The following is a 27801-nucleotide window of genomic DNA, read 5'->3' on the forward strand; positions in this document are numbered from 1 at the left end:
GGAGCTCCGTAGGAGTATGGAGTGCATTGTAAGAGGACTGTAGGGTATGGGAGGTGGATTGGAGGTGTCTGGAGATCACTGCTAGGGCGAATAGGGCACAAGCGCATGAAAGCGACATCTTCAGCGCTCCTGGGCTCAAACTCCTTGCTGAGATGAAGACCAGGCTCCATAGGCGTCTGGACAGCATTGCAGGAGCCCATACCGAAGCGATCGAGCACATCCTGAGTGTAGTGACGCTGGGAGAGAGCAATAGTGCGCTGAGAGCGGTCCCTGTCAATCTTGATGCCTAGTAGCTGAGTGGTGGGGCCAAGATCCCTAAGCTTGAAGTGTTGAGACAGCTTGGCAACGCAATCCAGCTCTGCTTCAGACGACGAGGCGAGCATCATGTCATCCACAAACACTGGGATCAGCACCTGCACACCTCCCCTGGTGAACACATAGAGTGCACTGTCAGAGTAGGTGCGCTTGAAGCCCATCTCGAGCAGAGCAGCATGCAGCTTCCTGTTCCACATGCGACCACCCTGCTTGGTCCCATAGAGAGGACGCTTCAGCAGGCATACCTGGTCCTTGCCACCGAAAGCCCTCTGGCTGACGCATATAGAGCGTGACATCCATGTCCCCTTGCAAGTACGCGTTGGAGATGTCGACAGAGCGAAGGTGAAGGTCATGGATGGCAGCAAGGGACAGGATGAAGCGAATGGTGGAGAGGCGGACAGTGGGAGCAAAGACCTCGAGGTAGTCGAAGCCAGGATGCTGGGAGAAGCCTTGGGCAACCACTCAAGCCTTGTGACGCTCTATGGACCCATCAGCATTTCGCTTCAGCTTAAACACCACCGACTTCCTATAGCCTTCTCCCCAGGAGGGAGAGTCACCACCTCCCAGGTCCCATTGGTCCAGTGAGCGCCCATCTCGTCCACACAGGCGTCATACCAGAGGGAATCCTGAGCAACAGCCTCAGCATAGGTCCTGGGCTCCTTGTAGGAATCACCCTGGAGCACCAGTTCCCTGCCATAGGCCTCCCCATGCACAGCTAGTGCAGTGTCCGCATCTTCAGCATCCTCGTCCTCTTCCTCACTGTCTGGGACCACCTCCACCTGCTCATCCACAGGGACAAGCGGTTCAGCGGGCCCAGCAGGTGCAGGCTCTGCAGGGTACAAGCGAGGCTTGTCCAGCTTCCACCACTGAGTGGTAGCAGTCCTATCCCTGGCAGAACGACGTGTAGGGGCTTGAGGCGCAGGGACTGAGTGAGCACGGCGAGGAGGAGTACTGGGGATCTGGAGGGGCTTGGCCCTCATCAGCATCACCAGGAGGTGAAGGAGAACGCGAAGGGGGTGGAGGAGGCGTTGGGGCACGGTTGTGAGCACCTGGGACGTCCTGGGGACGCTCCTGAGGCACAGGCGGCGCAGGTGGAGCACCATTCTCCCCCCCATGGCCCAATGGCTCATCAAGCTCATCAGGAACATAGACACCCACAGGGGGTCGCTCCTAGGCCTGGAGAGGCCAGGGAAGTAGCGCTCATCGAAGTCAGCACGCTCTGAGATGACAGTGCGCTTGGTGGTGGGGTTGTAGAACTTCCAGCCCTTGTAGCCCTCAGGATAGCCAAGTAAGACGCACTTTTCCACATGGGAGCCCAGAGAGCGACGCTTATCCCTCTGCACATGCACATAGGCAGTGCAACCCCAGACTCGGAGGTGGGAGACGTCAAGCTTACACCCATGCCATAGCTGGTAGGGCGTGCCCTCTGGGACAGCCTCAGTGGGCAAGCGGTTCCACACATGCACCAGAGCAGCCAGACACTCCCCCCAGAACAACTTGGGCAGGCCAGACTCGGCCAGGAGAGCAGTGAGCGCTCAGAGAGCACCCCATTGGCATGTTCAGCAACACCATTCTGCTGAGGGCTATTGCAAACAGTATGTGGTGTGTGCTTTGCAGTACTAGGCAATTACTTACACAGCTGACACTTAGTTTGCTAGGCCTGCTCACTCCAACAGAGCTTTTTGTGATTTTGCAATATCCTGGTATGTGCACTGCATTGTCAATCCAACACAGACACCACCAGACTTGAGGGGTAGAGGAGGTAATTTTATTAAAAAAGGCCTACACATTGTGGTTAAAGAGGCCAGAGGAACTGTGCTTGGATTCAAACCAACAATGTGTCATAGGACTACAGTTAACAATAGAGCCCGTTATCTTGCTTTAACTCTCACATGTTCCAAGCATATACAAGAGAGTTACAGAAAGGTATTGGAGGGTATGAGATTAGCACAAGGCAGTGAAGGTCAGATTTATGACAAAGGGAAGATATAGGCTGATTATGTAGTGTTCCTGTTATTGTAGATAATAGTATTGTGCAGTATTTATTACATCAGGTTTTAAAAATTGTGATCAAACTATGGGCCTGACAGTGAACCAACAATAACCTGAAATATTTGACAAGGGCTTGACACATCTAATTAGGCAAGACATAGAACACCAGCCTCTTGTGAACTTTGTTGTTTCCCCTGAGGTGGTTTGGGCTGGCATGCATGGACTGGCTGTGACATAACATCAGCAATGCCTGTTGGCATGTCAAGCACATTGCTCAGTTATTGTGACAGCAAGAAGAGCAGGAGCAGGAGCAGGAGCAGGAGCAAGTGAGCATGTGGTGTAAGTTGAGTCTGCCTTGGCTTGGCCCCAACACCTGTGGTCTGCTTGCATATAGGTGAAGTTACATGTGATGGTTGTGATGCAAGCTGTCATCCTGCATGGGTGAATTATTGAAATCCCCACCTTCTTGCCTTCTACCATCATGCTTCTGGAAGTGGGTGCAGGTGTCCTGTTCTGCAACCCTGCCTGCCTGCCTTCCCAGGCAAATGCTCTGCACAGTGCACTTTTGCCACTTGCAGCTGGCTCTGTGGACATGCACTGTAGTCAACATGTTTTCTCCGCAAGTTGGTTGTGGGCATAAAGGCAAGGCCACCCACTGCAGAGCTGCACCCACGTGCACAGGCATGCCCACTTGCCTGCATTCTCTTAGACCTGTTTATGTACAAAGGTGTGTACAACAGTGTTAATAATACAAATGAATTCAAACTTTTTTAGTGCAGCCAGTGTAGTTGTTTTGCAGTGTGGTAATATTCATGTATTCACAACTTAGGGTGAAACTGCATATAAGATTGGAATCTAGCTACCTTGTTATGTTTGTTTAGTGTACATGTAATGCAGGTGTCTACTTGGTTATGGTGTGCACACAAGAGGCATAATGAGCAACTGTTGCTTCCCCCACCAGGTCTCTGGGGGTGGGAAGCATATCAAGAACCTGCGGAATGGCTTAATTTAGTACAAATGGAAATAGAATGATATGTCATACCTGTGTGTCATTGTCCTTGTCCCCTTCCTTTTCTTCCTCCTCATCCTCTTCATCCTCCTCCTCCATGCCTTCCGAGTTTTTCTCTGCATACATTAAGCAACCCCTGACCTTGCAGTGCTTGTGTTTGCTAGCACTAAGTACTTGCAGTTGTTTGACAGGGCAGTGCTAGAGTAGCTATCGTATTATGGTGATTAAATGGGCTTACCAGTATGGGAATGCTCTTGTTGTTACCCAGGCCTTTTTGGCAATTGTCAAAAAAGGAGGGAGACCACTTGCACTTGCAGAGGATGGAGGGACAAAAGACAGGCCTCTCTCATGTCTGACAATGGACCCAGCAGCAACAATGTTGAGACATTGTTGAAATCAGGTCTAACCAAAAAAAGGAAAGAGGGAGCAGGTGGAGGAGAGTGATCTGGTGAGCTTTTTCTAGTTGTCTCCTGTTAATGTGTTCAGCACTGTGTGCATCAGGATGATATGTCAGAGTTATCTAGTGATGAATCCAACAGCAGTGTAAGAAAATTGCAACAAATGGTAAAGCAGCTCAAAGCCAAGAATATGGCATTGAAGTGGCAATGTGCCTGTCTTGGTGCTAAATGCGATGCATACAAGTGAGTACCTGATCACATGTTGTTATGCTAACTATATGCACTTTGCAGAGATTTGCTTCAGATCATGCAATTCTGCAACACTTTGACATCTTTGGCTTCTGGTTCTGCCAACTTGGAAAAAGAGCTAGACTTGTATGCTGCTGTACATCTTGCTTTTTACCTTGAGAAGACTAGTGTTGACCCCATCCCTGGCTGACTCTGCATCCAAGTCCATGCCCAGACCCAGGCCCAAGCCCAAGCCAAAGGCCAAGCCCATGTCTGACACCACCTCCCAGCCTGCATTTGATGCTGCACCCAATCTCACTGAACTCACTCCTGCACCTGTAGCCAAGCCCATGTCCAACCCCATATCTGACACTGCTCCCAAGTCTGCAAATGCTCACCTGCTCAAGGCTGCTGAGCCCACACTCAAGCCCATTGAGCCCACACCTTCATCCATTCCCACACCTGAGCACAGGTATTCTGTGTGCAACACCACTCCTGAACCTGTGTTTGAGTCCATACCTTCCGCAACAAAGCCCATGTCCAAGGCTACACCCACCCTGCCTGCCAAGTCCCCTCGCTCTGACTCTCCCTCTATCAATTCCATGGTCTCTCAGCACAGCAACAAGACCAATTCCACATCAGCCAAGAGATTGACTAAGGCCACCAACCCAAAGACAGGAAAGTGAAAGCCTGGTCTGGAGCCCAAACCCTACCCAAAGCCAGAGATAGACAATGCAAGGTGAGCTTATTTTATTGTTCCAGTGCACAGTTTATCATTGGTTTATAGGCATATGTGGTGCCTTGAAAACTGGTGGCTAGACCATGATGGAATGGGTACCAAGCAAAAGTTTAATGATGCTTGGGAGGCTTTCCTGCAAACCTCCAGGGGGCATGTTTTTACTGGTTTTTGCCCATTATAACACAAGCTGACTGTATTACAGGAAGTCAAAAAGCACTATTGTAAGTACACAAAGGACCAGAGGAATGCATAGGTGCCCATGAGAGCCTACCAACACCCACTCCCATTCTCAAACAAGTGTTTTGGCCAACCAGCAAATCACAGCTTTCTTGGGCCTCTTGCTTATGTTTCTTGGCAACTCCTAGTGCTAAGATTTGCTATGGTTTGCTATTATTTGCATTGCTCTTGCCTGCTGCATTCTCATCAGCAATTTCCTTTGCTGATTTGGAGGGGTTATCATTTCATTGTAACTTCCAAAAGTAGTTGCAATAACCCTTTGCGGGACAGCATGGTTGCAAGCGGGTATGATAGTTAAAGTCAGTAGACAGTCACCATAGATTGGGACACAACATTATGAAAAGACTACAAGATTGAGGACACATTATAAGATTTTTATCATTGATGCATCTTGCTTAACACATGCATAATATACAGGGACATGAAACTAATATTCTAATTATACTGGCTGTGCACTACAGTTACAATGAAGTTATAATTGACATAGTTTACATGGATTGCATGTCATGACATACGTGCTGCTAGCACAGGCCCAGCACCACTCCTAAGCCATGCAGAGCATGAGGGCAGTGGCAGACATGTACTTTTTGTTGTTGACATTGTTGTTACCAAAGATACAACTGTGATTCAACTTAGCACAAGGCAATGATTATGGCACAAAAATTACATATACCGCTGCCACCATTCACAGAACATATTGTGCCAGATAACATCAATACCATTGCCATTGATGACATGCAAGATTGGGTTATAGGAGAGTTCATGGGCAGAGCCAGAGCTTTGCTTGCCCCTCTTATTGATTGATAAGAGGACAAAATGGACCTCCAGTATTATCAGAAAGGGTTCACCTAGCATGTGTAACAAGAACTTACCAGGGTAGTAACATAGGCCACAGACACCCAGCTAAATGTCCTGATGTTGTGCAGAGCTGCATTGCTCTGGCACGTGTTTGAGTCCCCTTGACCCCCAATAGCAGTGCTAGGGGATATGAACAGGTGCAAATAAGCATGTATTTCAAAGAAAAATGAGCACCCCAGGTCTATATCAGATTTGAACATAGCACTTGCCTTGATTAGCAGCTCGCTTCACAAAAACCTTCATAGAGGTCCAAGTCTGGCTCACTGGACTTCCTTTTGTTTTTCCAAAGGAAGGAACACAAGTCACGTGCAGTGACTTGTATGGTCCCATTGTGGAGGCCCTGCTGCACACTGGAAAACAAATTGAGTGGATGCTGGGGGAGCAAGAGAAGCATACACATACTTGGGGTTGTTCCAGTCATACGTGATGGGGCAGAGAAGTGCTGCAGTCACTGCAGACTGGAATCCAAGGGTGTGATACACATTTGTGAAGGCAGCCAGGTTCATGCCTTCAAAGGAGTACCACAGGGCAATTTTGTCTTTGATGCCTCTGATGTCACTGCCACGTGCATTGCGATGGTCTTCAGTAAGCTGCAGTATTGCAAGACGTGTATGTGTACTAGGTAATAAACATAACCAACCACTTACCGCTTGAGTAACTTGATTGGATGCTTCTGCACTGCCATGCTCAAGCTGCTGTCTTGTGCTCAGAGCTGTTGCAAAAATGAGGCTGTACAACTTAATAGCATTGTTTTTACTAGCAAAGGAAGTGAGGTACATCATCAGCTATAGGGACATAATAACTGCTTACACCTTGGTCAGCTCCCTGTTTGGATTGGAGATGTTGAAACACTCTACAGCAACATCAATGATTTTTTAATAGCGGGTGAACATAACAATGTAACATTCAAGGATCTGACTGTCAGTGACAAGCTGAGCTTTGTTAACAACAAGGGCAGCAGAAGTGTGGTTGACACCAGGCACACCAAGCAAGGGCACAATTTCAATTATCTCTCACATTCAGTGAGAAGGTTTTTAAATGGATTTACCAAGGTCAAGTGGTGGAGCAGACTGCAAGGCTGATGATGAAGCAAAAAAAATTTCAGTCTCAGGAGGATTGCATGCTAGGGATGCATCTAGGTTATCAGGGGACAGTGGAGAGGTGGCCAGTACATCAGGCAGAGAACAGGGTGGCACTGTACATTGATTTAGAGCATGCAGCTGCATACAAGTATTAGTCATTTTCCCATCATACATGGCAATATCCTCAGTATTTGCAGACAGATAATCTAACAAGTCATGCCTAAGTATTGTCAGTGTTGAAACATCAGAAAACACGGTAAAGAACTAATAATCTCACCTGCTCTGTATCCAGCATATCACTGCTTGACAGTGGTGTTGCCTCTTTCCAAATGTTGATGGGATGCACCAAGCAAGCCTGAGATCCTGAAGAACATTCACAATGTCTGCTGTAAACAGAACAAAGGAGCAGAGGCTGTAGATGGGCAAAATGAGGATGTTTGCAGGGGAAATCTGGGGACTATTGATCCACTTTGCCAATGAATGTGTACTGAATGCTGTAGGTGCACCTTGCAGCAGTTTGTATGTTTTGAGTATGCCTGGTCAGATCCAAACTGTTGCCTGCATATGCAGGTATCTGTATTCTCCATGTTTGTAAGTGGGCAGAAAACAGAATACAAGGTCAACTAGGGGGCCAAGCAAGCAGCTGAGGGGTCAACAGAGGGACAAGTTGTGGCAGTATTTGGTGAGGGGCCTTTGCGCCTGCTGCTGCTGTTGGTTCACAGGCTTTGGACATTAGAAGGCCCTACTGTGATACAACTGATGTCGGAAAGTTCTCAGGGGCATGCTGACGGGTCTGGATGGGTTTTGACGCTTGCCGCATTGGCAACGCGTCAAAACGGGTAGCGGAATCATCACGATTGTAGCCACGGTTGTCAAGATGCCATCCAGACGGCACGTAACTGATTCTGATGCTTCGCCCGTGGCCCAGATGCTAGCCAGATGGTTCGGATGTGTCTTAACGCCAACCGAACTGTCCAGATGCATCCAGATGTTTTAGACCGTGTAGATGCGTCTTGACACGTCAAGACACTCACCGCACATAATTGGACGTTTGCCCCGCCCGTCCATACACCATATTTCCCAATTTCAACCACTCTTGCTTTCACGCCATGTAGTATAACCCAATAATCAATATATTCGAAGCTACTATGAGTACAGTGTTGAGCGGTATCCTTCAACTACGTAGAAGCTACCGGAAGTCAGGACAGTGGGAATGAGGAGTATAGGACAGAAGTATAAATGTGGAAGTGGGGATTATTACTAGAGGATTTGGATGAGCACGTCGACTTGAACATACACTTCAATGGGGACTTACATGCACAAGGAGGAAACAGGATAGCTGTGTACTGGTGGACAAACCAGGGGGTGGAAGCCAATGAGATGTTGGGAGCACTGAACAGGGGACTGCAGAGAAAGAGCGCGAGGGAAGTTACTAAGTAACAAATGAACTGGATGAAGAGCAGTGAAACGAACACATACCATACTTGCCCTCCCTAGGGTCACACTTGACCATCTGGTTACCGGTCGCAAAGCAAGAGAAGGTCATGTCGGCGACAGTTTTGTTCATGGTAGGTCTTCTCAGTGACCGCTCCACACGTTACCAGGTCCCATACACTAGTTCCCTACGATTTGCCACACCAGCAACCCCTGAGCCCTTGCCCCCTGGTGCGCACCTGAATGAGGTTCCTTACATTACAACTAATGCACCCACCCATACAAGACTAGCTACCAACTACTCTACGCACATGTATTGTCTACCATAGGGCCAAGCCCCAGAGGACGAAAAACTGAGAATATATCTATCTATCTATCTATATCTATCTTCTCAGCAGAGATGATGAGAGCAAAAATAGCGAGAGGGAAGTGAATGTGGGGGAAGCAAGTCCAAACTCAGTAAACAGCGGGCATGATGTAAACAATACAGGCTTACAGAATCGAGTTGGTTTGGAGCTTGTTGAGATCAACATTCAAGGAACCATCAAAATGTAGAGACACTGTGATAGACGAAATGACCTGAGCAATCAGACGGTCAAGGTTGGTAAACCCAGCAGAGTGGCATTGAGGAGTACTAGGTGGTGGTGAGGAAGGAAGGAAAGCCGGATGCGAATGGGAACATGAGGGGAGCGCGTGACGACATCGTTGTGACACATTGGATGTTGAAGTTAGAAGTCAAGGATAGGTGGGGCGGACTTCAAAAATTGACAGATATAGCGGCCTGATCGGAGTTTGAAACCCTCACGCTATAAGGGCATTGAAGATGGAGGGAACACTAAGGTCTGGAGAAGAGGGAAGAAGGGGCCTGCCCGTGCATGAGTGTATATATGTGAGCGTGTTTTGATTGAGTATACCAGGATGCGCTTGCAATGTAGGCAATAGGCTGGGTATGTGAACCTCGTCAGAGACTGTAGTCACCACTTTGTGATAGCAAATGCAATTTACTGTGGTTTTTTGATTGGCAAACAATTAATGGCGTAGAATTTCATGATGGCGTTCTATACAATAGTAGGATAACTAACTAATAGCTAATTGTCACGACCCGAGCGAATGGCTTGCCTTGGAGTCTTAGGAGCAACTCCCGCACCTTTTCCTCGCGCTGCTTGTGCCTGAGCCACCGCGTTCGCGCTGAGCAAGCCCTAGTAATATTTAGCTTGAGCCCACTGTAATCGAGTGTGATAGTAACACTCACATGAGATAGCGACCGCAACTGAGAAACTGGAGTAGCAGAATCAATTTCTGCGTGAGCAGGAGCTTGTCTAAGTGTTCTCCCTTTCACCTGGGGTACATGGATGGTAGCCTCCATAGTTTCTCCACTATCCGAGTCAGTAGCATCATCAGTCTGATCACCCGACTTGGAGCGCTGAGGGGAGAAGTGAGCAAGTGCTATCCTCAAATCAGAAGCTGAGCTTACCAGAGGAGCATTTGCCACTCGAGCTGCAGCTGCAGCCGAGATAGATTTCAGAGAAGTGACGAACTTGTGCTGCTGACCAGTACGTTGAGAAGATGCAGTAGAAAGACCTTGTGCAGGGGTAACTGCAACGTTGCCAGGTTCTTGATCTGGGTTGATGTGAGGAGATAGCCCGAGTGCTCCAACCTGTTGTGCGAGGGCATTCATTTCCACAGGATCAGCAGCAGACGGATCAGGAGGAGAAGATGCATCAGCCTCGCTGTAGTGCTGGTTGAGACCGGCTAAGAATGCCACCTCCTTGTCCTCTTCTTCAGCAGTGGTCCCTCCTTGCTTATCTGCATCCGAGCTAGCAGATTTCGGAGGAATACCTACAATTTGATGATTATAAAATGCCATAACCTCATCCCCCCACTTCGGGTCTGCTGTATATAAAAGCTTCAGCAGGTCATCCCTGTCGCTAGCATACAGTATGCCAGAGGGTGCACCAGGAGTGACATACTCCGGGTCATCAGTGAGCAGGTATCGAACCTTTGACACAGTCAGATCGCATGTATACTGGATGAGCAATAGACTTACATTGATTGCTCCTGTGGCGACCATTTCCGGGGTGATCTTGGTGATGCTGGTGCCTTTAGATTTGCCTTTCGGCCTAGGTTTACAGTGAATACTCAAACTGCTGAAGCCAAAGAGCTTAATAATCAGTGTCTATTAATTCAAAATTAATCAGCCAGACAATAGCAACATAAAACAGAAAATGAATTCACCTCAACAACAGGCATCGACTTGAGGAAATCCGGTTCGTGAGGAGCATCGGGGTCTGGGTAGAGAACTGGTGCATGTCGGCTGTATTTCTTCGACTTAACTGACCTCTTAAGCAGACGCTGCTTCCTTTCGGCTGTCAGCGGACCAGAGAAGATGGTAGTTCTATATTTCTGCAGCTCGCCCATGTATCCACGACGCGCTAGATTGACACCTTTAATAAACTGTTGACCATAATTGAGTGATATGTTGATAGTAGCGACTGCCCGAAGAAGGCTGGTACTCACCTCAGTCCCCAATTCTGGATCCTGCTCGATGAAATCACGAGAAGGGTCATTGGGAAGAAACTTGTAGACATTGGCCATAGAACCAAGGATCTTGGACTGCGAATCCACCCAGCGGTCAGGAGAAGTAGGATCGACATCCCAAGCTGCAGGAGACAGCGGGATGGAGCCCTCTTTCACACAAGGGTGAACGATGAGGGGGAACAATCGACCAAGAGACAAGAACTTCGACTGATAAACAATGGCCACACTTACTCCAGTAGTTATCTGGAGCTTATCCAAAGATCCAGACTTACAATATAAATAGTGGTAGCATTTGACTTGTATTTGATAGTATGAATATTGAATTACCCCTGCCCCAACATTCCTGTGGCCTTTGACATTCTTTCGTGTTTGTCATCTCTATCCAACTCATACTCCAAGTTGACTTGACATCAACTTGACATCTCCATCTTACTCCGCCATACTTAGCAACTTCTCCTTGCTACTATGTGCATCTCCTTTATCTTTGCTATCTCTGGTTCACCTCTGGTCCATCTCCACATATTTTTGTACCTTTGTTAGCATCTTTGGGACACGGTATCCCTAGTCAAGCATAGCTCAAATGTCCCGGTTCTCCCTGGGTATATTGACAGCAGACTGGCGGACCCTTTTGAATAACCTCGTGAGGCATGTGGAGAAGTGCATGTATCCATGGTTGTACAAAATGCAACCAATATGTGTTTTGTTTGACGTACAGAGCCTCGAAGGTGGTTGCAAACAATTTAACTGTTGACTGGCCTCTTGTACTTGCTCCAAAGTGATTGAATGCCGTGTCAGCAGGTGGACACCACACACGAGTTCACAGAAGTTCAACCAGTACTGGTTGTTAAGAACACCTGAAAAGGTTGTGAGTTGATGCATTTACAGTACATAATAGAAACAGCACTTGCCATACAGTACCGCTGGACACACACTGTACAGGTATAATAGCCATTCCCAGGCCTTGTACCCACTGTTGATTTTCTCTGCTGGATTTCTGGGAGGTCAGTCAAATGAACCTGGGAGGTGGGTTGCTATTGTGCAAATAATCTTGCCATGTTTCTTCTATACACATTTTGACCTGAGGTGTGTCCAATGCCAGTGCTCCATGTCTTGCTGCTTATGATGGAAAGTTCCAGGCCAGAGCGGGATAAGCTCATCACCCACATTGATATCTGTGACATGCATTATGTCACAGCCAAGTGACTGGGGTACAGGGATTGTATGGTCATTGGACAGGCCAAGGAAGATTAATGGACGTGAGATACCTGTTTCTCTGTGGACTTCCCAATATTGGCCGAGAGTCTTGCATGCAAGTATGTGAGTGAGGTTGCCACTGTAGTCACCAGCACCTGCACGCAGCAGTTTGTGGGCTAAGATGTTGGGGTGATCACAGCCCTGTTTGCTATAGAGCTCAGGCTTAGTTGGCTGCCCCAATGCCAGGGAGTAGTGAGGTTTGTGGGGTATATGACAGCCAGGAAAGCCACAGTATGTTTGACAGCCAAGCTTGCCATGATGGCTAACAAGGCCCATCATGAAAGCTAATCCAGGGCCATCCACAGTCTCTGTGAAGAGGAATGGGTAATCATCTTTGACCTTGCACGTAAAGCTGTCAAAAACATGGAGACCGTTATTCTGGATGGCTGCAAGATGGTAAAGGCCAGGGAATAAAAACAACTCAAGGTTTTTGGGCTTGTTAAGTCCTTGGGATGACAGCACCAGGGAGAACGTATTGTTTTTTGTACTGCTCACCCAGGGAGAGATTGAATATAACCCATACATAGATCCAGCAGTCTGACTGCTTGGACTCATATAGCTGAGCACCATCTGTGGATAGCATGAGTACAGTGTTGGCAGCTTTGATGTGTCCCTCAGCAACTACATGTAATTATAGCTTGCCCTTGATATAGTAGTCAAAAATATTGAGCTTGTCACAGTTCTAAGGTCAAAAAAGCTCCTTGGTAGCTCGTGCACGGTAAAGGAGTTTTTCAGCCATGTCTGGATGCTGTTTCATGGCCTGTATCGTCTGTCCTATAGCCATCATAGTGAGCATACACCGAGTAATTTTTTTTTTGCCTCGAGTCTTCCTCCAATCGTGGTATTGGGGTTCATGACATTTGGGGCAACTGATGATGCTATGAGCAAAGGTAATATCAGAGAATTCATGAGATTATAATGCACTTTTCAAGATGGAGAAGTGGGCCGTGTATGCCGTGCATGTATTGATGCACATGTTGTCCACCATACCATCAACACCTGTGATCTTCTCAATCTCCTTCACCATGTTGTGGTAGCTATTGGTTTGAAGACCTGTCAGCTTACGTTCAGCAATTCTACAGCTAGCACGGTAGTCTTCTGGCATCCAGTTCCTGAGTCTGTAATCAATTGACATGTGTTTGTCTTGATCATCCTTGAGATCAACAATGGTGCAGGGAGGGTTACAGAGCCGGTAACAAGCAGAGTTGGAGAGTGTGTGGTAGTCAGCATTGTTGATGTGCGCGCTCTTGAGGAGATCAATGTATGCTTGTGCAGTCCTGACATCATCAAGGATGGTGCCTTGGTATGCAATTTTCTCATCCTCTTCTGTGTATTCCTGCATCGTGTGAGGCCCAGCGGGTGTACAGGAAGTGTTGTTGGGATCAGAGGGAGGAGGTATGCGCATAGTCTCATCTCTGTCTTGCTTGAGTAGGTGCAAGTCTTCCTCATCTTCTATTGCGCCAAGGGCTTCATCTGGGTGTCCATCCTCTTCAGTTTCCTTGACTTGTATATTGATAAGCTCAAGTATATCTTGCTGCTCTTGCTCTTGTTCTTCTTCTTCCATTGCCTTTTCCTTCACCTTGGTTGGTTCTTCAAACATGCAGATGTGCTGGAATGGTTATTGGGAAACATGTAGATTAGTTGAGACAATTTGAACATATCTCTTCATTCCGAGTTATCTGGCTGCTGTGCAGTGAATGGATCATTTGAACCTCCTCGTACTCAGAGAATGTCTGTGTTATTCTCTGGCTAAGAGAAGTAACAGAGAAATGTCATAAGGATGATCATAGTGTGTGTGGATATCATAATGCACCTCTGGGTCCATTGGCTCTTCCACTTCCTCTTGAATATCCTCATAGTCAGCTTTTTCCTCCTCTAGCTCTGTGACATTGTGTGCGCATTTGGCAGAGGGTCCTGCCAGCTGGTTGGGTGAACATGAACATTGAAAGCCTAGTGCAACTGAGCTGGGTGGTCCATATATACCACGGTCCTCTTTCCAGTCCTGCCTGACTTCTCTCATATTGGTGAGGGTTTGGAGAGCCTGCTGGGGAATGATACAAGAGCCTCCCTGTTGCACAGCATCTGCATTATGGGCTGACCATGTCTTCTTCTCTGTGACCAGCTTCCCTTTTCCGCCAGACTTGCAAAGACATAGAGTGCAGGAGCACTATTGGAAATCCATCAGGGCTGGCTCATGTCCTGCAGTGGACTGTATAGAGATGGAAAGGACGTGTATTGGCAGTGTACAATGTGAGAGTACTAGCTTGGGTATAGTGAGTGCGTGGGGACTTAGATGAATATAGGATGCTCTTGGATTCCCGGGCCATGTGAAAAATCACCAGTCGGATACCAGAAGTGTCCCAGTGGGACAGTTTGCATGGATAGCAGCCATAATCTATTTGACAACCATGTATTTACTTCACACAAGTTATTAAAACACTAGCCTCACCAAATTCAGGTTAAGGTTTCTGCATTTACAGCTCATGGACTTAGAAACACATCATGATTTGCATTTCATTGCCTTGTTAAAATGGCTGACAAATATATAATGATAGAAACCAATAGAGGTTAATTAATATGAATAGCTCACATTTTCACTGGGCTTCATGATGCTCCATGGATATGAGGCACATACTTTAACTGCTTAGCCAATGGAGTTGGGGGCAAATCCAAGAAGTCTTTTGGCCATTTTTTGGTATGTCGGCTGCTCCTGGATCAGAAGCTTAGCATAAGCAAGTAGGATCCTCAAAGAGTACTGTGATAACTTGGTACTCACTTCCAGCTTGGTGCTGGCACTACCTTAGCCTGTTTCTTCAGCTCCCAAAGATCACAGTCATTGCAAATGAACTTTTTGTGTGAAAAGCCTCTAGATGCCCAGCCATCTGCATACAGTATGTGAGTAGTTTCTACATTCATCACATTGAACAAAATCATCATCATGATTAACTGCAAACCCATCTCCTTGAAGACCACAGTGGCACTTGATGAGGAAATCAGATATAATACTTGATGCAGAACCCTCGTCCTTGTCATGGTCCAAGTTTATTTGGGTATCCTTGGGCTTTGACTATTCTACAGCTGATTGTTCTCAGAGGGTTCAACCACAAACTGAGTTGGTGAAGCGGGCCATTCAGAGTGCAAGGTGAGCAGTACAGCAGGCTCATCTATTGCAACCAGTAAGTTGAACTCGGAAATGGGGGTTTGCAAATTACAGTCTGAAAACAAAGAGGTGGATAGATAAAGAGGGAAATCTGGGTCTAGGTCAGGTTCCGCTGGCAGAGGTGTCAGTGCTTCTGGCAAAATCTATGTTTGAACAATGTTTGAACTAGAAATCTGGGCTGCTCCAAAATGCTGGCTCTCTGGCAGTGTGGGTGGCTCTGACTTTTGTGGAACCTCTTCCTCGTAGTCTACAAGTGAGGTCTTCTGTGTCCAAAGACATGTAGAATTCTCAAGCTGCTTGAATCCCTCTTTGCAAATAGTCAGATGCGGACGTGCACCAAAAGAGCTTGAGGATGATACTAAGCCATGTACTTCCTGTATATCTTTCAGTTGCTGACCATAAAACTTTTGCTGTGATGTCAGACCACCATGTAAGCAATAGACAAGTGCATTGGGAGAGCATCCAGGAGGTATAATAGGGTTTGGTCCAGCAAGAATAGACTGGCTTTTGATGGATCCACACGTTGATGCTGACCACCGTAATGTAGTCCATCATAGACATAGATCAGCTCCTTTGATCAACCAAGAGGGGAGACGGAATAACGGACAATGAAGTGTTGCTGAGTGGAGCTATACAAGGCAAGCACAACAAGCTCATAGAAAAGACCATGTGCAGAGGGATTGTCACCTTTGGGAGCAGGTAGAAACAACTTCTTTAGTGCATCCCACGAACCTCCAGAGTTATCCTCTGTCTCATTGATATATTTATAACAAGAATTACTGGCATAGAAAGGATGACAGAAGTGACGTCTCCTTGACCATAACAGTACTTTACCCCACTTGCTTCATGCCAGCACCCTGAGCCAATCTTGTCATGGGGAGAATTAAGGCAAGTTAGATCCTGAAACCAATGGAGCACACTGCTACCATAGGTCTTGTGGTCCTGTCTAAGAAGCAAGAGGCCAAAGTGTGTCTGTGGCTGTGATGAGATTTGCATATGTGAACAAACCACCCTCTGTTGATGCCTTTTCTTCCGAGTCTGGGGTATCCTGTTGCAGGTGTGAATGCATACCTTGAATGTTTGGAACAACAAGTGAGCCACAAAGTCATTTGCAGTAAAGAATCTGTTTTCTGTTACTAATCTTGATAACCATGACTATATGAATAATGGTCCTTCCATGAGATGCAGGAAGAATGAAAAAGGGTTACAACATACAAATACAGAACATTCAGCATCCAGTGAATCAATGATCCTGATGGATTTGAGAAGTATCCTGAAACAGTCATGTTGCTCTCCTAGTAACTCTGAGGTATTCTCCCCTAGAGCAGATGGGTCATTAGTAATAGTAGTGTGATGTAGATCAACAATGCTGAGGAGCTTATAGATCTCAGCAGAGGCCGGGCAGGAAATGAAGTGCTGCCTGTAGTCATTGAAATCACGCATTGCCATCCAGAAAAGCAGCTCCAGTGCTGTATCAAGCCAACAGGATAGTTTCTTCCAAGGGTATCCAATATGTTCTCGGTTTACTGGCTTTGCCTCATGTTTCAGAAGCTGAGAATTTTTGAAGGGGGAGCATCACTGTGAGGATGAACTGGTGGTTGACAACTAGATTTGCTCTGCTCAAATTCCTCTGTGTGTTGCTTCCATGGTACACTGGGCTCATATTTGATAGGTGTTCCTGCTACATTGGCTGTTAGTAAACCACTATGAAACAAAGATGTGCAAAGTTTTACCAAAAGCAGCCATATGCAGATGAAAGAAGCATTGATGAAGGGCAAAGAGGCCATTAAGCCCCTCCATCAAAGCAAAGTTGTTGCTGATTGCTCTGTATATTTGTGCATGCATCGCCTCAGATGCATTGGTGCTGAAGGGTATTGCATCCCAAATAACAGGGTCCATCTGGTGCTGGCTTTCAACAATCAGATCAGCATGATTTGGATGTAACCACCAGTCATTTCATGTCTTAACTTTTGGGAATTGTTCACAAAGCTGAGATACCATGGTCTGGAATTGATGTTGATCATGAGTATTCATCAGCTCCTGAATGCATGTGTCAAAATACTTTTTTGAGTTCCAGTCAGAATGTACAAGGCCTGTGTGCTTAAGCCAGGTGGTTCCAGCGATAAAGTGTTGGTGACAACCCTTCAGACACTTCTTTGCATCTTCATACAGCTATTCTTCTGTATGGTTATCAATTGGTGTTGTAGATGCCAAAAATCAACAAAGACTTTTTCAAAACCTACGCGTTCAGCATCGCTGAAGTCAATGACCTACAAGAAACAGACTTGAGCATGACTATGCCAGATATATTTCGAAAGAAGACTATACCCCTGCAAATAGTTTGTCAGAAACGGGAATTCTCTGTTCAACAGCCTGAGCAGCTATGCTTTTAAACAAAGCCAGAAAGTGCACTCAGTAGTGTCCTGCTGTTGCCCTATTGAGATAAGCAAATTGAACTAGCACCCAATAATTAAGCTCTAGCAAGTAGGTTGCAGTGATGAGGAGGAAGGCATTGTGATCAGCAAAATACTTGTGGGTTTCATCTGTAACAAATCCATTCACCAGCTCATCTGCAATATAGTTCTTGAGCAGTAGAGATTTCATGAATTTACTCTGCATCGTGAACACTGTAACAGCACTAATCTGACCGGAGGTGACAAAGGTCGGATGGCTACAATCAAAGTAGGAAAAGTCAAGGATAAAAGTGTCACCACCGCGTGGTACAGATGCCTTGAGTTTCTGACAGTCTTTAGTCACATGACTAATGTTCACATATGTGGGTGAAATATTTGCAACAGAACATCTGTCACCACTGAGGATGGGAATTCCAGCAATAAATTTTGCTGGACCAGCTCCAGGATTATTATCACATAAGTTGATGAACTGGGCTTCCTCCTGAACAGAGGCATGCAATAGTCAAGGACAGGGGTGATTGTGAGGATGGATGCTGTTGCAATAATGGTATCCCCCACTCCATGTCCATATTTCAGCAACATTCTGGCAGGACTCATGGATGAGCAAGGCACAACACCTGGGGTATGGCTTGTTGATCTGTGTCTGAATGCCAGATTTCCATGACTGTGGTTAGACTATCACCTGGCAGCTGTCATTTTCACAGGTAATGATACCTTGACATGAGTGCTTGGAGTAGTGGCCTTTCTTCCATCTTTTAGCTAGGGTGGGGCCGGATGGTACTCTGTATGTAGATGTGGCCCAATGGACCATCAACCCTCGGGTCTTTCTGTGGATCTTGTCAGATATGTCAGCTTTGAATGCCCCATTGGGCCAGTAGTCCCAATCCTCAGCAGACTTGAAAACAACAGTCTTGTAGCCAGCAGAGTTTATGTTACTCAAGAAACTGGATACATTTGTATTGGAGTCTTTTTGGTGGGCTAACCTATGTGCTTTGGTTATGGACAGAGTTGATTGTGGACCAGCCCTGGTGTGATGTTCAACCCAAGAAGTCTTGATACCTGAGTGTCTGCCATTGTCCTAGACTAATGCAACAGCCTTCAAGTTAACACTCTTGAAAAATATTTGCAAAAGTGCTGTCGCACCTGTTACTGATTTCTTATTCTGGCGGCCTTGGTGAAGTGCTAATTTGTGAGGCTGGCTCATGTTGAAGAATGAATCTTACTGGAAGAATGTACATGATGGAAGCTTGAAGGCATTGAAGCAGCACAGCCAACCCAAGTTTCAACAGCTGACTTTTTTTGGTTCTGGTTATTATTATTATTATTATTATTATTATTATTATTGTTCCATTTGCATCCATTGGGGTTAGTCACCCCATGTCGGACAATACATACTAGTAGCTACTAATGAAAGATAAGGCCCATTGCCCAATCCCACTCGGCTCCCGAGGGTCACAGGTTCAGCATTGGATGGCCCCCCCTGGTCAGCCCATTTCCTATGAGTTTCCCGAGCCACCATGGAGAAAGTGGGATCATACATTCAGATATGTCTAACATGTAAGTGGAGGGTGTTGTGGATATGTCTCTGGAGGGTGGTGTGTTGTAATTTCCCTGGCTGTAGCCTGTTACGCCTTTGTTTGGTTGACTCTCATTTTTTGACTTCTGGTTGTGATAGTTGCCCCACCCTGCATTTCCAGCAACTGCCAGGGTTTGGCCCACAAGTCCATATAGATAGCGCCTTGTTGCAAGCCTAGCAGCAAAGCAGTTTTATGTGCCCAAATATAATGTGCGACATACTGAACTGAAGGTAGACCAGAATCTCCCTGTCTGATCAATGAACTTCATGATTTTGTATGTTCCATTGGGGTCATTAAGGAGGTGACTTTTGGTAAAAGTGTCTTGTCCAAGTGAGAACACAAGCGCCTGTTGAGCTTGGCCCCAATGTGGGCATGAGAATAGGTAGTGTCAGACCGTCTCGTCAAGACCTGGGCAAGAGTTGCAATGTGGGTCATCACATTTTCCTATACAGTGTAAGTGTTGGTTTAGTGGTAAGCGGCAGGTATGTAGTTGCGTGAGCACCGCAGTCTTGTATCTGGGATAAGATTGAATCAGCTTCATGTATTTTCCTGAGGGGAGAGAGGGATCAATTGAAATGAGGTGACGGCTCCTTGTCGACTGGAGCCATTGCTCCTTCCACCGGTTGTAGAGCATGGTTCTGTAGCCTTGCTTTTGGTTCTGGTTTTGAAGTGGAGGAGCTGGTGGTTGGTACTTGATTTTGGGGTGGGTTGAGTAGAGGATGTATGGTATTGATTGACATAGGAGGTAAGGCTGGTGCAGTATAACCTTGTGGGGGAAACATGTAAATAGAAGGAATAGAAGTGGGAGGCACAGCCACATGAGTGGGGTATGCAAAGGGGAATTGATATGGTGATGGGTTTTGGTATGCTGAAAGGACAGGGGGCAGTGGCAGCAGGTAATGTGGGTGTGAGACCTGTGACAGATATGTGCCTGCCAGTCCAGTATAGGGTAAAGGTGCTGGCGATGGAAGGTTGAATGTTAAAGATGATATTGCTGTTGATGATTGCTCTGGGTACCCATATGGTTGTGTATATGCACAAACTCTCCCTGATGAAACCATTGTGTCAGTGACATCAACTGAAACCGTCTACATAGGCATTATCATGGGCATCGAGGATGGGCACCAGTCGGTTTGATGCTGCATTGGACACTGGTGCACCTGCACCATCACTAGGGCTGCTGGTGGATTGGTTGACACCAGCCTGATGCGGTTGGTTTGGCACAGAAGGCTTCATGAAAGACAGTGGAGGTGAATGCTACAGAGACATAAGTCATTCCAGTCAACTATCTACTCAGAGTTCAAAGAACTGCTGGAACTCACCTTCAACACCGGTGCAACAAAGCAGATGATGGGGGAGGCTAATAAATGTGTTACTCCAACATTGGCACTCCATGTGCGTTGCTCTAACACTAACAATCATGGTGGTTGTATTTCATATTGCAGTCATCAACACAGGTGCTTAAATGGTAGTAGGGTTCACCAAGAATCCAATAAGAATAGTTTTCCTGGCCATCATCAAGCAATGAAGATACACAACTAGTACATGTAGTTTGCATGTATGTATTCCAGGTGACAGGGATTGAGCATCTCCAAAAAAACAAGTCGAGGATCAGTATATTTGAAAAAGGACAGACAAATGAGATTGCAGGCTTGCCATGCAAAGCCGTTGATTTTGGATACCCCGCAAAACTCAGCCCAGGGGTAATAGATTACATCGTGGAGGACGGCACAAAGTTGGCAGAGGCTGCAGCATGGTGCAGAGGTATGCAGTGTAGTGTACTGCAAAAGTGCAAAAAGTGCAGGCTTGCAGCAGAGTGCAATCATACAGTGTTGTGTATGGTGAAGATTGCATCAAGAGGCTGCTGGTAGACATTATATACTCATGAGAGAAGGACACGGGAGTTGGAGTGATTGGCAGTGGGCACAGTGCATTAAGTTATTGATAGCATAAACATACATGGCCAAAACTGCATGTTACATTCATAAAACCGGACTGTTAACCATTGCATATACCCAGGTCATGGATGGTCTGGAGCCAAGAGTCAGCTATGGTTGATGATGCCAATGATATTGGACAAGCAGCAGAGCATACTTCAATGTCTAAGTAAGTTGTGTGCTTTGGCTGCTCAGGTAGAGTATGAGGAGCAGCACGTGAGGCACAAAAGGGTCCGACTTTATATATAATGGTTGGCAAAGTTGGTAAGTGAGTAGAAGGGGTGAGTCGAGAGATATGTGTGCAAGGAGACACAACAAGACCAGAGTAAGGAGGTAGAAGAGATTTTTTTTTTTGGTGGGACGTTCCTTTCATGGGAAGAGAAAAAAAGAGTACCAGACAGCGATGCAGTACATGCCGTATAACAGAGGCAATTGCCCCTGTCTGAGACGTCAGGAATGCAGGGGTTTCACCTGTGAGCTGTAGCTTGATATCAGAAAGTAGAGACCCAAAAGACCAATGTCGAGATCCAAAAAGTAGCATCACCTGGGGGAAATGCATTTTGCACGCCATGTGGCAGTGTGGGACTGATCTCCTTATTATCTATTTCTGCCGGGTAGCTGGCAAGGAGTGTTACCCACTAAAACCCCCAAATTGTAAATCCAATTCTCGGATAGGTTGTTTTGATCTCAGACCCTTGTCCATGTTTGTTCCACTTTCTTTCTAGGGTGTGTCTGCTCACTTTGAATCTATCCACCATCATTTTGTCCATTTCAAGGTGGTGGTTGATTCTGGCGTACCATCTGCGTTTTACTTCCTCTGGAGAGTGGGCGCCATCAGGATAGTTTGGGGTGTTCTTTTGACATTCCCATTCGAGGATCCAGATGAGGTAGACTGATTCTGCTACTAGGATTTTGAATAGTCTGCTTGCTCCTTCATCTGGTTTCTTGGAGGTGGTGCGGAAGTTTATCAGGCCGCATCCAAGAACAATACCAATCGTCAGGTCTGGCCAGCTGGTTCCCTGGAGACACCAAAGGTCCTCAACCAGTGCCCATATTACTTTTGGAGGGGCATTTTTGTGGCCGCAGGTGAGTAGAATATGTTTGATGGTGTCATTTTCCTCTTTGCATAGAGGGCATATGTCCCTGTGTTCATGGTTGGGGATTTGCATCCAGTACTGGCCAATTTTGTACACTTGGTGGATGCACTTCCAGAAGAAGTTTCTGATCTTAACATCTAGGTCTTTATCTTAGGTTATTCCCCATATCTTAGAGTTATCAGGCACTCTCCTGTTTAGCTCGGCTATCATAAATCTTATGGGAGTGAGGTTTATTTCAGCTAGTCTTTGTTGGTGTGCTCTGTTCATCTCTCTGAAGATTTTATAGAAAGTTCTTTGTTTTCCAGCCTCTAGGGGGATGCTGTGTAGTTCAGAATATACCAGGGGGGAGGGTGAGTTATTGCTGTATGCGACAAGCTGTCTCTTGTGAGATCTTTGACTATCTTTGCAGTATTCATGTCCTTGGAGTCTAATATTGTGGTTGCACTGCATCCTGCTCGAAGCTGGGTGACTAGGAGACGTGTCCAGGAGCATTCATCTTTGGTAAGTGAGACCCATCCACTGTTTTCCTGATGTTTTAGTTGTGATGTGAGATAGTTTTTTTTAGGGGTTTGGAAGGTACTAAGATGTGGATATCCTCATTCTTGGGTGTTCAGTTGATTGCAGCATTTGCAGCTGTGATTTCCCCAATGGTGGACACCGAAGTTTTGTTGATGACTGTTTTTTGTATCTGGGTAGTCTGGAGGCTGTCCTTGAGATGTTTTTGTTTCCCACATATTGAGATTTTCCAGGGCATTCTTGGAATGGTGGTTGTTGGGTTGTGTTATTAGGTGGAGCTGGCCATTCCTCCTGGAAGCTTATGCCTTTTGTGAAGACACGGACTTCCGGTTGGCGGTTTTGTTCGTGCATTGGGTCGTCAAAAATTGTTGAGTTTTTCCCGATGTTTCTTCATTCCTGTTCACTGGGGATTTGTTGGGTTGGTGTGTTGATTTTTGGGTTCCATTTTGGTTGAATCTTGTTTAGCAGAGTGCAGGCATGGTTTATGCATGCAGCTGGGTGGTCACAATCTATCACAAACCTCATGTGCCGACATGAGTTACACATGCATATGTTCGTGTCCTGGTGAGAGTTTGTTATGTTATTGATCCACTCCCAGCAGTTGTTGACGGTTCTTATTGTGTGGTTCTGTCTTAGGCATTTGTCCAGAGAGGGTTTTGAGGTCGCATGCCCATTTGGATCTTGTGCTATATGGTGCCAGAAGGGCATACATACTTTGGTGAGGTTGTTCAGTCTGACATTATCAATCTGAAGGTTGTATTTGTCTCCCGTTTCTAGCATTTGAGTGATGTAAGGGGGGAGTTTTAAATACAATGGGAGTCATAATTGGTGCAGAAAGGATTGTCTGGTTTCCGGGTATGTTCTCGCTTTAGTTCTAGGAGATGTGTTGATCAAGTGGTGGGCAAAAAAATGCCCATCTTTCTCTTGTTTCTTCAGGTTCGAGAAGTCTATGTAACCAGTCCAGTTCAATCGCTGTGTTCCTCCAGTCTAGGTCCAGGATGTTTTTTCCTCCTGTGGTATGTTTCATTTTCATTGGCGGGAGGTTGACAATGTGTCGACCTCTGCCATCCCACATGAAGTCATATAGTATTTCCTTCAGCTCTTGAACTATGCTGTTAGGCATGCCCTGTGCGGCAGTTAGGTATTGGGTCTTTCCGCCCAGTTGCCATTGTATGATGATGCTTCATCCCTCTAGGGATGGATATGATTGTTCCCATTCTGAAAGTTATTTTTTATCTGGTCAATTATGGTAGACCAGACAGTGGCTTGGTTAACTTTGTTTCCTAGCCACGCTCCTAGTATGCGGACTGCCATCCTGTTTTTGGCAACTTGGATATTCCTGGGGATTGGGTTATGCAATGGGTGAAGTTTCCTGGTTTCAATTATTCTTGTACAGTGTTCTGGGGAGCCGATAGGTATGATTTCTGTTTTGTCAATGTTGAACTTGGCTTCTGATGCAATACACCAGTAGTTTAGGATCATGTTGAGAGCATGGAAGTTGTTGTTGTGGCTGAGGAAAACAGTTGTATCATCCGCAAACATTGCAACAACAGCCCTGTTATTCATGGTAGGGGTTTTGTAGCCTTTGATACATGAGATTCTGATCATGTATGCCAGGGGCTCAATGGCAATGTCAAAAAGGAGATATGACATTGTGTTGCCTTGTCAAACTCCTCTTAGAATCTGGAATGGGATACTTAGGATTCCATTTATCATGATGGAGGTTTCTGCATGTTGGTATAGAGTGCGGATTAGGTTAATGAAGGACTCAGGGAAGCCAAAATTTTCGAGGGTTTTGAAAAGGTACGTATGTGATATCGTATCATAGGCTTTTTCTTGATCCAGTGCAATGATTGCTCCATTTTCCCTTTTTTTTCTGCATAGGCTTTGATCATCTCTATAAGGCATATCTGGGCAGTTATACTTCTGCCTGGAATGAAACCGGCTTGGTTAGGGTGGACTATGTGCAGGACTGCATCTGCTAGTTGTACTGCTATGGCTTTTGTGAGTATTTTGTAATCTGTGTTTAACAGGGTTATAGGCCTATAGTTCACTATGTCCGTACAGTCTTTTTTCTTATATAGGGGACACATCCATCCTGCTGAGAAGTTTGTGGACGGGTCTACACTGTGTTCTTCAATGTCATTGTAAATGTATGTGAGTGTTTCTATTATGTCAAAAGCTGGCTTATTTGTTGTGTTTGTGCTTGGATCGTCTTTGGGTGCAAGCTTGCTGATTTCTTTCCATAGTTCATATGGGATTCCATCTATGCTTGCAGCTTTCCCATTGAGTAGGTTCTTCAGGACTTTGGCAATCTCAGTTTTCGATATCTTGTTGGCCATCTGTTCCCTGCTTTTTGTGGTAGACTGACTTGAATTTTGTCTAGTATTTTGTTGCTTGCAATGTCCGGATTTCTTGGGAGGCTAGACTGGATTCCTGTAGATTCTTGTGGTATGTTCTTGCTATCTCAGCCATTTTATCAGTACATTTTATTTTTATTTTTTGGGATTTGATTCTGGGTATGTGAGCTCCGTGATGGTGTTGCAAGGGGCTTTTGATTTTCCGACTTTGGCCCATGTTTTGCTAGCTGCGCATTCTTTCTCCGCACGGAATCTTGCTTTGGATATTATTATTCTTTTCAATGTTCTCTATTTTTGCTTGTAGTTCTGATATTTTCTGTTGGCTCTCTATTTCATCTATGGATGTTGCTTTTAGGGTTGTCTTTAGCTCTTCTTTAAGTTTGTTCATTGAGGCAGTGAGTTTCAGGATTTGTGTCTTTGCTTCTGTCCTGATTGTGGTTATGATTTCCTCTTTAAAGGCTTTAAAAGCTGTTTGCGGGTTGTGATTAGGTAAGTGTCCTGATTCTTTAATGGACTTGAGTTCTTTTCATAGTTCATCTCCTCTTTTAATGATGAAGTCAAGCAGTTTCGGTCTTTTGTGAGTCTGATTGGCATTGTCCATCTACCTTTTCCAACAAAGGGTAGCTCTTTGGCAGATAATCTTACAGTGACCATCCTGTGGTCTGTTGGGATTCCAGTATCCAATATTTCCCAGTCTCTACAGAATGGTATGTGGGTGTTATTGGCATATATTCTGTCTATTCATAATTGGCTGTGTCCTTGATGTTCAGTTTGCAAAAAAGTGAAGTTGATGTCTTTCGGGTTGGTTAGGCACCATCTGTTGCTTATATTTAGGAATGTTTTAAGGTGACGGAATGATAGGATGGTGTTGTCATTCAGTCAGTGTGGAATACGGTCCATTGAATCCTCAACCATGTTGAAGTCTCCTAAGACCACGTCCGGTTTTGGTATGGGCTTGAGTGTCATTGATAGCTGATGTTGGCTTGTTGTCCAGAATTCATCCATATTGTGGTCATTGGATGCGGGTGCATATATGTTGAGGATGGTGAGTCTTTTTTTGTTGTGCCATGTGATTTGGCTGATCATCGCTTGACCTGGTACAATGGTGATCAATTTTACTTGGTTTGTCTGAAATAGTTTCTTGTTTAGGACCAGAGCAAGACCTCCTACTCTTGGACGGTTTTTGTTGTTTGAGCTAGTAATAAACATGGATTTATGGTATCTTTCATTTGTTTCATCTAATTTCAGATGTGATTCTTGTAGGGCTAGAATGCCAATTTTTTGTAAGTGTATCATCTGGTTTATGTTAGGCCACTTATTTTTAAGTTCACTGAATCGTCCTCTTATGTGCAGGGATCCTACTATGGTACGTGCTCTGGTACTTTTTGACTTGATGGCTGTGGTTTTTGTTTTGGTTGATGTCATTGTTCAGGAGGGTTTTCATGTGTGTTATGGTTTGACCATGGTTCAATTGACGGTATTTGGTTTACGTTGAAGAGAGTAGGTACTTCCTGATCTTTGTTGAGATCATGCTGAGCAAGAAGGTTCTTGTCAATTAATTCAGCATCAATATCCTCTGTGAGGATGCCTTGGTATAGGCTTTCAAGTGGAGGGGTTTGCTTCGGTGCCTCAGTGGGTGAGAATGTAGGGGACATACTTACCTCGGGGTTCGTCAGTATAGATGTATGGTGTTGGTATGTGGGTGGTGATTTTGATGGTCTTGAGGTGGCGGGTCCTTGTTCTTGCTGTTGATTGTGCTGCGGGGGTGAAAAGTTAGTATTTGTTTGCAGACCTGGTCTGCTAGGATTATTTGAAAAAAGTGGAGTCGCTGATTGGTGTGCCACTGCCCCTCAGCAAAAGTTGCAGCAGTAAAACTGCTTTCCACATGGCAAGGGGAATATGATGGTCAGCTACTTCATAAGATTGGTGAGGTATCTCCTATGTTTTGCATTGCATCTTCAGCCTCTCGGCACGGCTCTTCCTGGAGACCTGAATAGGTCTCTGTTTTAGTGATTTTTTGAAGTCCAGGGCTTTCCTGTCCATCGGTTTTATTAAGTCCAATGTCAGTATATTTTGGCCCCAGTTGACCACGCAATTTAGGCCCCCGTGCTTATATTAGGCATGGTTGTTTCATCCTCACATGTGAACACGGCCTGCATTTTCAGCATTACTGGTATTGGTTTTGTGCAGTGACAAAATATTTACAATAAGATACAGTAGTCCTTGTGAGTGACACAACTATTTTACTACCTAATGACCTGGATATTAAAAAACTGTGACTCATTGTTTAGGGTATTGAGAGAGTCCCAGGAAAGGAGAGGTGCACTTAATGATAGAATGTTAGATTTGGAGGAGTAAGGAGCGTGGTATGGTGCTACCAGGAAGTGGATGTTGCAGATGTCTATGTCAATAAAGCCAGATATGACTCCTCTGAAGGTGAGGGTTACAGGTTCATTGGACTGCACTGGATTTGGAAAGTGTTGATGTATCCTGTTACAGGATTACTAATGCGGATCTTCCATTTGCGAGGTACAGTAATGTTGACCAGGCAGAAGATGGGGCGAGTGCATTTCCCTAAGGGTGGTGTGAGATGCTGGGCTCTCTCTACCACAACCATTACACCTGCAACTTTGAGGCAGGCAGTGTTCATTGCTGC

The 27801-nt window shown here is 45.7% G+C and overlaps 10 protein-coding genes across 10 annotated transcripts; 1 reads left to right on the forward strand and 9 right to left on the reverse strand.

The window, feature by feature from the left end:
• Positions 1-2453: 2453 nt before the first annotated feature.
• Positions 2454-3442, reverse strand: CONPUDRAFT_74636 (uncharacterized protein; the record flags this gene model as incomplete). The annotated part of the gene is given in 5 exon segments (XM_007772346.1): positions 2454-2557; positions 2577-2680; positions 2964-3018; positions 3232-3298; positions 3350-3442. 5 exon segments carry the CDS (start codon positions 3440-3442, stop codon positions 2454-2456), a joined length of 423 nt encoding a protein of 140 aa, XP_007770536.1.
• Positions 3443-4169: 727 nt separating this feature from the next.
• Positions 4170-4628, forward strand: CONPUDRAFT_155811 (uncharacterized protein; the record flags this gene model as incomplete). The annotated part of the gene is made up of 1 exon (XM_007772643.1): positions 4170-4628. One exon carries the CDS (start codon positions 4170-4172, stop codon positions 4626-4628), a length of 459 nt encoding a protein of 152 aa, XP_007770833.1.
• Positions 4629-5353: 725 nt separating this feature from the next.
• On the reverse strand, positions 5354-8425 carry CONPUDRAFT_74638 (uncharacterized protein; the record flags this gene model as incomplete). The annotated part of the gene is made up of 15 exons (XM_007772347.1): positions 5354-5373; positions 5434-5462; positions 5503-5538; positions 5592-5740; positions 5791-5896; positions 6179-6366; positions 6424-6532; positions 6587-6629; positions 6825-6971; positions 7005-7078; positions 7136-7221; positions 7648-7828; positions 7893-7957; positions 8174-8262; positions 8338-8425. The coding sequence occupies 15 exons, from the start codon at positions 8423-8425 to the stop codon at positions 5354-5356; spliced, it is 1410 nt and encodes a 469-aa protein (XP_007770537.1).
• Positions 8426-9380: 955 nt separating this feature from the next.
• CONPUDRAFT_74639 (uncharacterized protein) lies at positions 9381-10887 on the reverse strand (the record flags this gene model as incomplete). Its single annotated transcript, XM_007772348.1, has 6 exons — positions 9381-9491; positions 9545-9715; positions 9767-10291; positions 10340-10468; positions 10528-10746; positions 10810-10887. 6 exons carry the CDS (start codon positions 10885-10887, stop codon positions 9381-9383), a joined length of 1233 nt encoding a protein of 410 aa, XP_007770538.1.
• A 1885-nt stretch (positions 10888-12772) lies between these two features.
• On the reverse strand, positions 12773-12952 carry CONPUDRAFT_59041 (uncharacterized protein; the record flags this gene model as incomplete). Its single annotated transcript, XM_007772226.1, has 1 exon — positions 12773-12952. A coding segment is annotated over one exon (180 nt), but the record flags the coding sequence as incomplete, so codon positions are not given.
• Positions 12953-12997: 45 nt separating this feature from the next.
• CONPUDRAFT_74640 (uncharacterized protein) lies at positions 12998-15117 on the reverse strand (the record flags this gene model as incomplete). The annotated part of the gene is made up of 7 exons (XM_007772349.1): positions 12998-13693; positions 13898-14224; positions 14435-14479; positions 14534-14552; positions 14720-14794; positions 14861-14966; positions 15039-15117. 7 exons carry the CDS (start codon positions 15115-15117, stop codon positions 12998-13000), a joined length of 1347 nt encoding a protein of 448 aa, XP_007770539.1.
• Positions 15118-17656: 2539 nt separating this feature from the next.
• Positions 17657-18896, reverse strand: CONPUDRAFT_74641 (uncharacterized protein; the record flags this gene model as incomplete). The annotated part of the gene is made up of 4 exons (XM_007772350.1): positions 17657-18139; positions 18341-18602; positions 18642-18736; positions 18882-18896. The coding sequence occupies 4 exons, from the start codon at positions 18894-18896 to the stop codon at positions 17657-17659; spliced, it is 855 nt and encodes a 284-aa protein (XP_007770540.1).
• A 1413-nt stretch (positions 18897-20309) lies between these two features.
• Positions 20310-20673, reverse strand: CONPUDRAFT_155813 (uncharacterized protein; the record flags this gene model as incomplete). Its single annotated transcript, XM_007772644.1, has 3 exons — positions 20310-20492; positions 20558-20595; positions 20652-20673. 3 exons carry the CDS (start codon positions 20671-20673, stop codon positions 20310-20312), a joined length of 243 nt encoding a protein of 80 aa, XP_007770834.1.
• Positions 20674-21885: 1212 nt separating this feature from the next.
• Positions 21886-22230, reverse strand: CONPUDRAFT_32186 (uncharacterized protein; the record flags this gene model as incomplete). Its single annotated transcript, XM_007772214.1, has 1 exon — positions 21886-22230. A coding segment is annotated over one exon (345 nt), but the record flags the coding sequence as incomplete, so codon positions are not given.
• Positions 22231-23976: 1746 nt separating this feature from the next.
• CONPUDRAFT_60230 (uncharacterized protein) lies at positions 23977-24393 on the reverse strand (the record flags this gene model as incomplete). The annotated part of the gene is made up of 1 exon (XM_007772299.1): positions 23977-24393. One exon carries the CDS (start codon positions 24391-24393, stop codon positions 23977-23979), a length of 417 nt encoding a protein of 138 aa, XP_007770489.1.
• Positions 24394-27801: the final 3408 nt, after the last annotated feature.

Source organism: Coniophora puteana (assembly GCF_000271625.1).
Source record: "Coniophora puteana RWD-64-598 SS2 unplaced genomic scaffold CONPUscaffold_9, whole genome shotgun sequence".
NCBI classification, from domain to species: domain Eukaryota; kingdom Fungi; phylum Basidiomycota; class Agaricomycetes; order Boletales; family Coniophoraceae; genus Coniophora; species Coniophora puteana.